General features: G+C 39.9%; 1 protein-coding gene across 2 annotated transcripts in view; it reads left to right on the top strand.

Moving 5' to 3' along the window:
• Nucleotides 1-14,353, top strand: part of LOC109989829 (cGMP-dependent 3',5'-cyclic phosphodiesterase) — a 148,544-nt gene that overhangs the window by 51,193 nt on the left and 82,998 nt on the right. The window contains exons 1-2 of one of the 2 annotated variants that reach the window (XM_020641726.2): nt 1,414-1,589; nt 1,879-1,969. In XM_020641726.2, the coding sequence (XP_020497382.2) occupies nt 1,555-1,589; nt 1,879-1,969 (126 nt within the window). In that variant the 5' untranslated portion in view covers nt 1,414-1,554. Of the gene's footprint in view, nt 1-1,413; nt 1,590-1,878; nt 1,970-14,353 lie in introns of those variants that run through there. The other variant, XM_065960590.1, reaches the window with a different exon arrangement.

Raw genomic sequence — 14,353 nt, 5'->3', positions numbered from 1 at the left:
GCATGTATTTAGGAAATGACTTTCTTGTTTGTTGTCAGATTGATGGACCACGTTAGACAGTCCTATTCAACCTCTGGTACTGCATACGTCACTGCCAATGTCACCTTACGCATTCAGCTGTTATCGGCACACAGGACGCCTCCTGCATCAGTGGGGGGCTGATATGATGAATCTGTCGGCTGATGAGATGAACAGAGCACTGGTATGATGTGACTATGTTTGTGATCGGCTCGTTTAGGAGCTAAATGAGGATTTATTTTATAACTAGTGTGTTGTAAAATTTATTCAAGGTGGAAATCAAATTTAAAAATAGTATTTCATGCGAAAATTGTACAGTTTATTTTTCGTAAAGCTTTTGCATGTTTGAAGAACTCAGGCATGTTTGGGTTTTTTTTCGATAAAATAGCTTTAGTTAACTAACACTGATTATAGACCTAATTAAAGATATAACCTTACCATTGTAAAATTATATGAAAAATACAATTTTCTTAACTGCTCTGTAGCTTTCGATCAAATGGGAAAAAAAATGTCAGACGTTTTTAGCTGATTATGTAAAATGTCAAAATGTAAGATTTTTTTTGGGGGGGGTGGCTTTTTGTGCCTTTAAATGAGAGATAGGACAGTGGATAGAGACGGAAATCAGGGAGAGAGAGAGTGGGGAACGACAGCCAGAGAGCGGGAAAAGAGCCAGAGGCTGGATTCGAACCTAGGCCACCCGCTTGGAAGACTATAGCCTCCATACATGGAGCGCGAGCACTCACCACTGCGTCACAATGCGCCACAGAAATGTAAGATTAACAGACTCTAAGAAACATTTTATGTTGTCTTACCTTTACCTTTTAGGTGAATGCCACTTAAACAACCTGTTCAATGTGAGGCTCAAATTGTAATCTGAATTTGACTTCACAAAATTTGACTTCTTGTAAGATATCAGCCAACATGAATTGTTTGTGTCATAGTATTTTAAAGGAATAAAATCACAATCTCAAATTCTGAAACATTATAAACATGCCACTTTCGCTCTTATTAGCTTAGCATTTGAGAAGAAATGACATGTAATAATTTTTAAGTCCATTAGAGGGCCCAATGTCAAACAATAAAAAAAATATATAGGTCATTTGAGATGTTTAAACAAATCAACAAAACAGTCAAGATTTCTTGTGATGATAAAAGCATCCCAAAAAATCTTTAAATAATATTAATATTATTAGTGATGGAATTAATATTTGGGATAGGTTTCATGATTCCCCCTCTTCTCCATGAGTTGATAGTGAATCGACCCAAAGTGATTACAGAGGCAGTAAGACCCAGAGGAGGAGCAGAGAGAGAGAGAAATCGAGAGAGAAGGAGAGAGGGAGAGAGGGAGAGGTGGGAGGAGAGAGGAGGAGGAGGGACTGTGTTCACTCTCAGCTTATGCGTTGCGGCTCGTGGTGTTAGCGCAGCCAGTGTGCGTCTCAGACTGCCAGCGCGAGTGTGTGCATCGGTGCGTCCGCTGTGTGTGTGAATGTGTGTGTGACTCCAGCGCTCTCTCTGCGTACGACAGGTGGAGATGACATGACTGCGTTCGAGAGGAAGAAAGGAAAGGACCTGTAAGGACTTCACTTACTTACTCACTCTCTCTCTCTCTCTCTCTCTCTCTCTCTCTCACACACACACACACACACACACACACACACGTAAACACCCTCACCTTTCACGCTACATTCCCTCACACACACCTTTAAATTCCTGCACACTGTGGTTCAGGGAAAAGATAAGTTGTTGTGTGTGTGTTTGTGTGTACATTTTCATTTTTATCAGACTGAGTATCAGCTGACTCCATGTGTTCACAGCAACCACACACAATCACGTCCTGACTGTTATTTTTGATGCCTGCAGACGCGGTCAGCAAGTGTTTCTGCGTCCTGAGGACAGTTCAGCTCCAGCCCTGAATACCAGACAGTCCACTGCACTGTCCGAGCAACTCCAGGTAAGATTGTTCTTCTCTTCTCTTCTCTTCTCCTCTTCTCTTCTCTTCTCTTCTCTTCTCTTCTCTTCTCTTCTCTTCTCTTCTCTTCTCTTCTCTTCTCCTTCTCTTCTCCTGCACGCTGTCTGAAAAACAGGATGCTATACACCTCACGCCCTATGCCCTCTTCTCTCTTCCTTTTCCTTTCCTCTTCTTAACTGTCTTTGTCCTGTCTGGAACAACTAAACTGAAGACAATGATATGTTCACGTCAAAACACTCCTCATGAAAATAGGTCTCAAAATCCCATTAAACAAACACACTCCTGTCCCTCTGTCGTCCCCTAACCCTTCTTGTTTCTTGGGAACAATGAACTTTAGTCCAGAGGAGGTAAGTTTCAGCTCCTGTTGCTGCAGCTTTCTGTCTTATTCTTCCTTATGATTGAGGCGGTGAGTTACTTATTACTTGCCTGGAGCTTCTGTGTGTGTGTGTGTGTGTGTGTGTGTGTGTGTGTGTGTGTGTGTGTGTGTGTGTGTGTGTGTGTGTGTGTGTGTGTGTGTGTGTGTGTGTGTGTGTGTGTGTGTGTGTGTGTGTGTGTGTGTGTGTGTGTGTCTGAGGGAGGGCTCAGATAAAAGACTGAAAGATAAAACAAAACAGCAATAAACATGAAAGGTATAGGAAATTAAAGACAGTGACATTTTTGTTTGAATGGCGGTTGGCTGTTTGAGTGCAACCGTCTGTGTGTGTGTCACTTGCAAGTTTGTGTGTGTGTGTGTGTGTGTGTGTTATAGGATACTACATTTTACAGTTGAGTTGATGCAATTTGTTTTTGAAATCCCCAGAGCGGCAAGCCTCTAGCTTTTCTCCCTTTGACATCTTGTTTGGGTCTTTTGTGTTACTCTGATTTGATACACACAGGCTGAAATTTAAAATAGCTGCTTTTATGTATACTCACACGGTCAAACATGCACTAGCTGAGAGTGTGTGTTTGTCCTTACACCGGGTGTGTTTGGGTGTTTGTGCCTGCATTGGTGTTTTGTTTTTTTTTATTGCAGAGAGATTTAATGATGCTGGCAGCAAAATAGAAAAAAAAAATAGTGTTTGATTGGCTGCCAGCGTCGACATGTTCTGCTCAGATCCAATTACCTAGGCAGATACACACACGCAGTGACGCAGGAGCACGTGCACACACTTTGATGACACACAACCTTACAATCGCGGGTTTGGCCATTCAAACATGAAAGAGATAAATAACCATATTAATCATACTTTGTTCAAAGACGTACTTGTGCATTTTATGTATTTCAGTGTGTTTCAGGGCAAAGATCAAATACATAAATAGACACACATATGATCATATACATATACACACATACAACATGTACTTATGTGGCTGTGTCCTTGTTTCTGATTGGTTTACATCTCAAGAAATCTCCTTTTCATTTCAAACAAACCTGGGTGGAGTGTGTTTATGTCTTTACAGTGTGTCATACACATTTCTTCTGTCACCTTGCCCAGCTACATTCCTCTCTTGCAGCCTTTGTGTTTGTAAGTGGTTTGTTGTTGAAGTGCAGCGTTACTGTAATTCTGTGAGTTTGCCATTGAACATGCGATGCATGCAGCACCATCTGCAGGAGCTGCTTGAAATAAAGTGTTTAGAGAAAAGTCTCTTTCTATTAACTTCTTAGTACAGAGAGGTTTTTTTAGCAGTTTTGTGGCTCCGGTTCCATGAAAAGGTTTTGGTGATGTCATGACTCTTATCCTCTGATTTAACAGATTTAGACGCAGATGTCTGTGATGGGAAGCGTCTGAGCGTCCACAAATGCTAAGCATATTTCTGTATTTGTGCTGCCATGAATCCGTGTAATTGCGTGAACCCAGGCCTTTGTACAATTTCTTTTTGGATGTTGGAGTGATATTGCTGAATGTATGTGTGTGATTGTAGATTTGTTTGTGCTTGTGTGCCAATGAGGCAGTAAAAGCAGCAGGTTAATCTCCTCTCAGTCTCCAGCTGAACAGATGTGAGGATTATTTTGTCAGGGAATCTGGGTGGAGCTTTTCATGGGTCTGTATTTGTGAGGGAGAGGCTAGTTCACTCTTAAAATTCAATGAAAAAAGTGTTTTTGTGGATCCTAGGGATGCCCTCGACTGGGGAAAAGTTATCTAAATGTATTAATGTGTTTCAAGACATCATAAAATGTTTTGTGCCCTGAGGCTAAATTGCTCCTGTTGATGCGTCAGTGGCTTATAAATGTGTATGAATGGGATTAATTAATACTAATATTGAGGCAACTGCTAGTAGATCTTTAGTACGTATATTACATTGCCTGTCTGTTCTACATGTTCTTAAGTAATTAAAAATGTATTTCCATATTTAAACACTAGACTTTAATTGTAACCTTCACTGATCACTGTATGAAGTCTGGTGCTCAACAGTGTAGACAACATTTAAAGAGAACCTGAAGCAGCACTTGGTTACAGGTGTGTTTTCCCGCCTGCCCTGACCCTCCCACCCATTTCCCCCATCACGTCCCGAAACCCCTCCCCCAGCTCCCTGACAATTCTCTGCATCACCCTCTGTCATTACCGCCATTTGGCAGCACAGATGTCTCTGCATTTTCTTCCCATTTATAAAAACATAATGTTCCTAAAGCAAAGGAAAGTTCTTGATGGAATAAGGCCATTATGACTTAAAAACAATAGCACGGCACGTTATTGTGCCTGTGTATATTTGTGTGATAGCAAGTTTGTGTCCAGGAACTCCACAGTGCAGTGCCCCAGATAGATTGACCTTATTGACATGAAAGTGTTTTGCTGGACAGAGAAGGTTTAGCTTTCTAAAGTTGCAGTGTAACACTTTTTAGAGAGTGGGGACAAACAGGGCTGAGCTTACTGCTGGAGGATAATGCAAAAGAGAAATTGTGGGAATTCATTCTTGTTATGTCATACTTTTGAGTGTGCAAGTTGATGCTTGCCATTGATCTGTTTTCTGATCTGACCTCAGACATCTGAAATTGTGATGCCAGATCACTGTTTTAATTACTGGTCTCCAAACACGACAGCCCTTTCATTTCAACTTTGCCCTTGCCATAACACCTCTACCTGTACCCCTTTTTCCTTACGATTTCAACAAACTGTCCATGTTTACCTCCTGTATTTTAAAAGAGTGAGCAGGTAGATGTTGAAAGTCTGGCTCTAGGGCATAACAGGTGAGCCATGGAGAAAGATTATGATGCAAGTTTCTCTTGAAGATATTATTACTAAAAAAAAAACTACTTTGTGCTGATTTGAGCTTAGTGTGCGTTCTCACTGAAAGGGTTATAATTAGTGATTAAAAACGCATCCAAAGATTATTTGGACTTTTGCCAAGCAAAAAAGCAATAAAAGGAAGACATGCAGTTCATTCATCAGCCATTAATCCAATGATGACTTGAAATAAAAGTACATTAATAAAGCTGTCACTAAATTTCCAGTTTTTCACTCAGACATGTGGAAACCGTTTTCTCCTAAAGACCTGACTTGGACATTTCAGCCTAATGTTTAACCTTTAATATGATTTTCTTCTTACTCTGCTTTTATCTTTAATGTACGAACCAGCAGCCTGATGTGCATGAAGCAGCCAATACAGATCGTGAAATTCAGCAAAACACACACACAAACACACACACACAAACGCAACACTAGAGCTCAGAGTTAGTGAGCACTTGACGCCTATAAGATTGAAACAAATGATCTCCACTGGCAGCACAGGACCAGTGACCTATGTAGGCAGTACGGTGATGTACCATATGTGATGTGGTGGAGGAGCCACTACAGGGAAAATGGATTGTAGGTCATTTTGCACCACCAGATAGCAGCTTTATTTAATGGCCCTCAACGCCTGCAGAGACCGTGTTCTCTGTGACCCAGACACTGTAGTAACAATTTGTGGAAAACCTGTGCTTTTTATTAAGTTTTTATTTTTTTCCAGCTTAATCTATTGGATCCATAGTGTTGTTGTGATCATCATGTGAAAGTCAGCCATCACTGTCACCCTTTGAGTTTCTGTCTACTAGCGGAGCGCTCTTCCTGTCTGTTTTATCACATTGATCGCTTGTGGCTTGAATTAAACTATTGGGAACAGGATCCATAACATGTTACAATTCCCAACCCTGTTGCAAACACCAGGGGACTCGAGGGTAACAGGTAAGGCGTGACATGCATACGTAGTAGCTGCAGCAGCAGAGAATGTGCTGTGAGTTGACAGCTTAAATCGATCGCCTGGTTGGTGATGGCTGTGGGCAAGCTGGGTCAGTGCATCAACTGATCCAGAGTGTGGTGCAAGCTGAGGGATGTGTGAACAAGCTTGCAGACTTTGTTACTTTTTTATGTTCTGTATTTAACAGGTTAAGGGTTTGTATTGCATTACATGGATGCAGTAGGTACATGCACATACATAAAAAGCATTATTTTGACCAGCGTCAAGACACATCTCTCTGCATATTTCACTTGTGAATTCGGGGGGTTGTTCCTTTGGCTTGTGTGAGAGCAGAGCAGGCATTAAAACACCACCCACATGTTCTGTGCAAGATAAACTAACCCTTACCCTCTTCTATGCAGCAAAAGCACTGACTGGTGCTGACTCAGGGACACAGAACAAACAGTAAAGATGAAAACCCTTCAGTAAACTTTTTACATCAATAATAATCTGGTAAAAATAATTGGACCACTAATGTGTCTGTGTAGGTTCTCAGTCATCCACCTCTAATGTCTAAAGATTTCAGCGCTGTGAATGTGAAGCTAACGTTTTCTTGATCTGTCCAGTAGAATCTACTTTCTTGAAATGTTTTAACCACTAGTTTAGACTTACAGTTTAGGAGCTTATGAGTACACACATCCTGGTAAACACATCCATGTTGTGAGCATACATATTTGACATCTAGTATTATTAAATTGTTAAAACTGGTGTGTTGAGGTTACATTTGTTTGAACTACATTGCATACAGATAGCTGGTGAAGTCCATGGGTTCTGTATAAATATTCTGTCCCTCCTCCGAAGAGGTGTACGGTGGCTGTGGCTCAGTGGTAGCGTCGGTTGTCTGTCAACCAAAAGGTGGAGGGTTCGTTCCACAGCTCCTGCAGCAACATGTCCGATGTGTCCTTGGGCAAGACACTTAACCCCAAGTTGCTCCCGCCACTGCGTCAGTGGCGCGTGAATGTATATGAAGGGATCAGTTAATACTTATGGATACTTCACATAGCAGCCCCTACCATCAGTGTGTGATTGTGGTGTGACCTCTGGGGTGAAAGTGCTTTGAGTAGTCAGAAACTAGAAAGGCGCGATACAAGCTCAAGTCCATTTACCATTTAGGCCAAAACCCATAAATAAATATGAATTTCATCAGTGGTGGAACAATGCCATTGAATTCCCCCCTTCCATACCCAATGAATCTAAAATTCATTTAAAAAACTTTCATATTATCACTTTAATAGTTTTGTTATAATCCGTTTTTATATGTTGAAGTGAAGCATATGATCCTTTCTGTTTCATATGATTTGCCTAAACTTAAGCAATGTTTTCTGACTTGAGAAAGATACAGTAAATCCGGTGTTGATATTTTTCCAGTTTTTATTATTCAGTTTTTATTCTTTGTAATTTGATGTATAATTAAAACACTTGAACCTGCTCCAAACTCCCTGCAATATTGGATTCATATAAAGTTATTCTGTTGATGTAATCCTTTATCCTGCTGTGCTGCATTTATCCTCTCTCAGGTCTCAAAGTGGCTGTATGATGCAAATCCAACACACAGGGGGGTAAATTGTTTTGCATTTCAGGGACACACCACTGTAGCGTTACGTGCTGTAGAGTTCAAAGTGATGAGAAGAAATTTATACAAGTAGGGACAACTGAGCTTGGTCTGCTACGTCACTTTGAATCACATGTTGTGATAAATGACCACAGACACAAGGGCACCTTCACCGCACAGCGACCCTCACAGCAGAGCGCTGTACGTATATATGTGTGTGTGTGTGTGTGTGTGTGTGTGTGTGTGTGTGTGTGTGTGTGTGTGTGTGTGTGTGTCTGTGTGTGTCATGGCTTGTGCCATGTCTTTGATAAATGGACTGCATTCTTCATTGCTGCTGAATTTTATCTCAAGCGGTTCCTTGCAGGGAATTGAGCGAGCTTTTTCTCTTTGTTCATGTGTATCTGTTTTTGCGAGTGTTTGCTTATTTCCTGTTTTTCCACAGTCCACCACTCTACAGATGCGCTTCGGCCAAATATACCGCCTGATTGTATATTTGCTGGTGTGCAAACTCCAAAGAGTACGAGTAGAGCTCCTCATTCATTTAGACAGCTCGCTGACAGTCGCAACACATTCGCTGTTTGTTGGCTGATTTTAGAATATAATCACACACAAAGCAGGGAGCTGAAAATTATTATGGAAATAATTATGGAATATTATGTTTAACTTTAACAGCAGCGTGACATAAGTGTGGCCTGTTATCAACCTCTGGCTTCAAAGAGAAACAGTTTCCTTTCAAAATCACTCATACATTCATAAAATAGTATGTCCCTCAATTTGTAATTTCCCTTTTACAACAGTCTTTGTTTATAGCCCCTTAACACATTGATTCAACAAAAGTAACCACGACGCAGTAGTTCTCAACCTTTTCGAGTCACGACCCCCAATAATAAAATCTTAGGTGTATGTGACTTGCAAAGCTCTTTATTGAGCCTGAAAAAATGACGAGGGCTATATGTACTCTGTGTTAATAATGAAATATCAGGTCACTGGTGATATTTCTCATGTTTAATCTCCTTCTTGTTCTGTGTCTCTCTGCCCCTCTCTGTGTAAATTAGTCACCCATTTCTAAGACTGTTTTCTAATAAGCCTAGCTGCAGAAACCTGCATAATATTTAAAAACATCCTGGAAATGGACTAAAAGATATAGAACTGGTTTTCATGCTACAACATTTCAACAATCAATAACATGAAGTTATGGGAGATATTTCTTCCAATGAGATCTCTCTTTCTCTTCATCTCCTTTTATCTCTGTACAGTTGTTTTTTTTGTGGCTGAATATAAATGATAGATCAGTTTTTAACTTGTTTTAAAGTTCAACCCTGAAATCAGTAAAATCCTGTTAAGTAAAGAATAATTAATAACTATATTTTATTGACGTCTAAGTTGTCTAAGTTGATCACAAAGCACTTTCCCCTTTCCTGTACAGAATCCATTCTTGTCACATTTATATAGCCAAGACCTTTTAATTATGATTTATGGCCTTATTTTGAGTATAACTCATTAAGAAAGACAGGGCTGATAGCAGTCACTCACACAGCAAACATGCAGTCTCTTATTTTTGTGTTTTTTTCTTCACACAAAAACAAAAACAATAACAAAAGATGACGTTGAGGCTGGTGGAAAATCATGGGAGTGATTCTCTCTGTTGCTCCACCCCCATGATGAAAACAAACTCAGAGTTTAGGGTAGTCAAAATGAACGGGTGAAACAGACCTGAGACCTGCTCTCTGAAATGTGTTTTTTTTTTAAACAGTCCATGAAAGGTGACATGACAGTAAGATGTAGATCTATCAAATTATTTCATTAAAAGCGCTCTAATCCATAAAGAAGGAATGTAAAACAGTTTCTGCAACATGACATAACTTGCCACTTTTCCAAACCCTCGGGCTTCATAAGGTACTTTGAGGTTATGACAATATAAGATAATTGTATTCATCCAGTGGTTTTCAAAGCTTGAGGACAGATCTTCTGTTGAACAGCCTGTCCTTGACACAAACAGTCGTCACTCTCAACCTAATTCTTCCATTGGCCTTCCCCACCATGAAGAAAAAAAGATGAAATCTTGAGGTGTCTTTGTCAGGCTGTGAGGCACATTAACCGCTGTGAGCAGAAAAAGAAACAACACATGAGTCATCATTCAACTAATGTAGGCAGGAAGTCCACAGAGAAGTCCTTTTTCTGCAACTATTTCTTAAAGTAATACTCCACCCAGAATCTGTTTCTTTTTTAGTGTCAAGAACACCACTGTAAGCTTGAAAGTTTCTGTAGCTTAAAAGAGTGAAGTCTCTTTTTTTTAACGATGACAGCAAATGTCTGCAGTACTGTATCTACATGTACATGTATACCAGGTGTAAGTACATATGAGTCACGTCAGTCCCTCGTGAATTAACAAACTAGACTAATCTTTTTTCAGTTAACTGATATATCAAGAATTGTATTTCCTCACTTTAGTTTGATTACAGTACTTCAACAGGCAGTGATTAAAGCGATGAAATTGGACAAAATGCAATGTGTGTCGCTGATAATGAGCCCACCTTTGTAGGGGATACAATTAATAATTTTTGACAATAATAAAAAAAATAATGAATCAATGTTTTATCATACAACTACAACTAATTTAAAGCTCTATCAAATATTATTTATTGAATTCACACAATAAAATTAAATTCAAAGTAGATTAATTTGCCTTGTTGGCAAACAGGAAGCCAATTATTATTAACCAAATGCATAGCTTTCTCTCCCCCCCCCCTTTTATTTCAACCATTTATGCCACACAAAAAAAACTTGGAACTTTTTTTGTTGTTTTCAAAGCCAATGTATAAAATCTATCTAAAACTTAAAGTGGGTGGCCCACCCACACTACTTTCTAAAAGAGAACATGGCTCTGTCTTCATCTGGCATCTCTGCTGAAGCTCAACACCAGCAAGATAGATAAGGATGGGAGTGCAGAGGCAGCATGAGTAATAGACAGTTTGTCATAGATAGATAGATAGAAAGATAGATAGATAGAAAGATACTGTATATAGTTAGATAGAAGTGCTCTCTGTTCAAAATGCACTTTTCATTTCTCTCTTATTATCTGACTGTGTTTTTGGGGGGTTGTTTATAAGTGCCATTCTCCTTCTGTCCCATTCAATTTGCAGTCCTTCCATTGTGGTAACGGAGCATTAGTGAAAGGAAACTTGAATAGAGTGGAGAATAAAAGGCAGAAAAGAAAAGAGCGGAGGAAGTGGGTAAAAGAACAGCAAGGGAAGAGGTGTGATATGTGATTTCCCTGGGGGATTTGACTAAAAGTGAGGGGCGTGTTCCTTTCTCTATAGCACTCTTACACCGTTCATGTGCGTTTTGTGCAGTCAGCGTGTGTGTGTGTGTGTGTGTGTGTGTGTGTGTGTGTGTGTGTGTGTGTGTGTGTGTGTGTGCGCACTTGTCTGTGTGTGTGTGGGAAGGTTCACCTACACTGTGCCACTCTGCAGTACTGACCTTCATGTATCTCTGACATGCTCCAGTTCTCCCATTGGACAGAAATTTCAATAACCAGCCACTCCAATAGAAGGGAGTGTGTGTGTGTGTGTGTGTGTGTGTGTGTGTGTGTGTGTGTGTGTGTGTGTGTGTGTGTGTGAGTGTGAGAGAGTGTGTGTAAGGGTATTTCTGAGTGTGGGTGCATGCATGTGTGTAGAACATCTCTGGTATATGGGCGTGTTACTTTATAGTCACCTTTTCAGACATGGGTTAACTGACTTCCTTATTGATCCAATTCACACCGATAATGGAGATTGATCTCCTTCCATTTCCACGTGTACACTTACACACTTTTTCACACAGGCTACTATGTACACAACCCCACATACTCACACACTCAAACCGAATGTTCCATAGGCACAGAGATCGGCATCCCTAAGGCCTCTATACCTTTTACTCTAAAAGCTCAGCTGCTTCAGGAGGGATACATTGAGACATGTGAGTGGCTTTTAGACATCCCTGTGGACACTCTGACAGTGAACTGCAAGGGAAATATGATCTTCTATATCTTTAGGGACGCAAATATGTCCAAACATTGATGTCCAGATGAGCCTCATATGATTCCAACAAAAAGAATGCACTGTGGCGATGAGTCACACGAATGCTCAATGCAAGGCAGATCCTTTTTATTGTCATATTAATGTGTTCATCTGTCTTGTATTTCAAGCAAGAACCCTTACTGGTATTAAACTCTTTACTCGACTGTGCTTCATAATAATTTGTGGGAGCTATCTGGCTTTAATAAGCATGCACCAATTATCTGCTTTAGTTGCAGCAACACCAACACTGGCTCTTTAAGCTGGTTTGGGTAGGATTGTTTCCCAGACAGCATTGAATCCTTTATTCATAAAACAAAAGGACAACCATTAACCCCGAACTCAAATCTGCATATTTTGGCTGCTTTTTTAAATGATTAAGTCAATGGTCTGTTTTTGCAAATGGGAAAATGACAAAAAGTGGAGAACTCTTTAAGGCACCCTGTAAGTGTACTCAAAGAAACCCAGTAGACAAGCGACATTCGAGCTGAAAATGACCTAGAAGGTGTGAATGTCTAATCCTTGAATGAAAGCAAATTTCCATGATTATACAAAAAAAAAAAAAAAAATCATGAAATGTTTGGTCCTACATGGAACTCATTATTTGTTGTTACACATACAACCGTAACTTTCTTTAAAACTTCACCAGTTCACCGTTCTTTTACTCTGTGCAGATGATGCTTCGTTTGCGTTGCACTGCGGTTATGGCGGGTGGGGTTGTTGGTCACAGTCACCAGGCCGAATGTCAGGACGGAAAGAGAGACCTTCCTCAGTGTTCCAGTTCAGCACACGCACTGACAGTTTGTCAGTGTTTGAATTGGAGATATAGCAGAGTGCATTGAGGCGTCACCATCGGCATATGAGCAGCATGAAGGTGTCTTTAATGAGTCTGTGCAGCAGCAGCAGCAGCAGCATCATTATATAGTGTTTGGATAAGGAGTGTGTGCCTTAAGCTGTCGCGGCTGTCACCTGCAGAGTTGATGAAAAGGTTATGAAGTTATGATGGTTCTATCAGTGATAACACATGGATTTGTACGGTTGAAAGATTTATGAGATTGAAGCACTACGTTTGTCTGATAAGTCTCACACAGCTCAGGGCTGAAGTTGGCTCTCTCTCACTCAGAATAAATAAATGCGGTCAGACCTTCGAGAATTACATCCAAAATAAGTTGGAATTTAAAATATGATGTCTTAGTTTGAACATCAGCTTCGATTAATAAAAAAGAAAACTAGTTTAGTTTGTAATTAAATTCATTTGAATCCTATGAATAACATGATTCATTGTAGAGGTAAGGGTTGTCTATAAAAAGAGATGCTTCATCAATGTGAGTCAGCTCGGCTTAATTAGGTCAATGTTAGTTACCTTCCTTGTATCTGCAATTTTGAAACTATTCATGTCTCCATATTGAAGTTGCTGCTTTTTTATAGAAAGGTTTTTAATTCTCACATCTTTTGTTGGGGTTCATTTTATGAAAATCAAACTCAAATTGCATCTCTGCTAGCATAACAAAAGATTTCAAATAGACTTTGTAAAGTATTTGTCTTGAGGAGGGGAGGTGGGGGGGGGGTTCTCAAAGTTTTAATCAAAAAACTTGAAGAACAGTAAAGCAGTTTTTTTAGAAGTCAACTAAAGTGGATCCAGTTGCATTTAGCAGAAAAAGAAAATGAGCATCTCAGGAGGAGAGGACCTCAGCTTTAAAAGGGGTATCAGGATTAATTTGGTACTTTCAAAGCAACAAGTCACGTCTAACAAGAGTCAAATCATCCGTCCTCAAGGCAGCTGTAACGATCAGAAGAGCTTAAACATAATTTGATCGTCAGAAACAGAAGATTAAAAAATGCAAACATGATCTTTCAAAACACAAATAAAAAATCATTTTTATTTTTTATTTTTGATATTTTGTTGAACCTCTGTGCACCTGCAGTTTGCCCTGAGTCAGACCCGAGCACATTTGATCCTGACTGACACTGATGTTTTTCACGTCTTTGCTGTCTGCTGGAATATGACGCAACTTGTCAGCTCGTCAGCCAAAGAAATAATGTTAACTAGTGGCATCTCCTTATTACACTGTCATGTTGGATTCTCTGGGTCACAGCTTTTCTCTTCTCACTGTCTTTCTCTCCCACACTGCCTATTGTTTGTCTTTCCCTTTTTCCTGCCTTGTTTCAGTGTACAGTCATTTCACACACATTTTCTCGCCAAGCTACCCTTGAACTTCTTATAATCGCGGTCTGTCTTCTGAAGAGTCTTGCCATGTCTAGTTTCAGGGATCCATGTCAAAGTCTGTAACTGCTAAACCAGCTGACAGGCGTGTAGAACAGAGTGTGTCTCTTATGTTAGGATACTTCTTTTGTCTAACAGAGCCAGCAGCTTTTCACTCCTGATTCATACAAACTATGTATTCTAGGGCCCAACCGATATGGACATTTTTGGAGCCGATACTGATACCGATTTTACGAAGAAAACAATTTCCAAAATATCAGCCGATATCTTTCTTAGATCTATCTTCAATCTTTTTGGATAGATAAATAAAGACTATTTATAATGAAGACAAGAATTGTTTT

Source organism: Labrus bergylta, chromosome 11 (assembly GCF_963930695.1).
Source record: "Labrus bergylta chromosome 11, fLabBer1.1, whole genome shotgun sequence".
NCBI classification, from domain to species: domain Eukaryota; kingdom Metazoa; phylum Chordata; class Actinopteri; order Labriformes; family Labridae; genus Labrus; species Labrus bergylta.
This window is presented reverse-complemented; position numbering and strand designations above follow the sequence as displayed.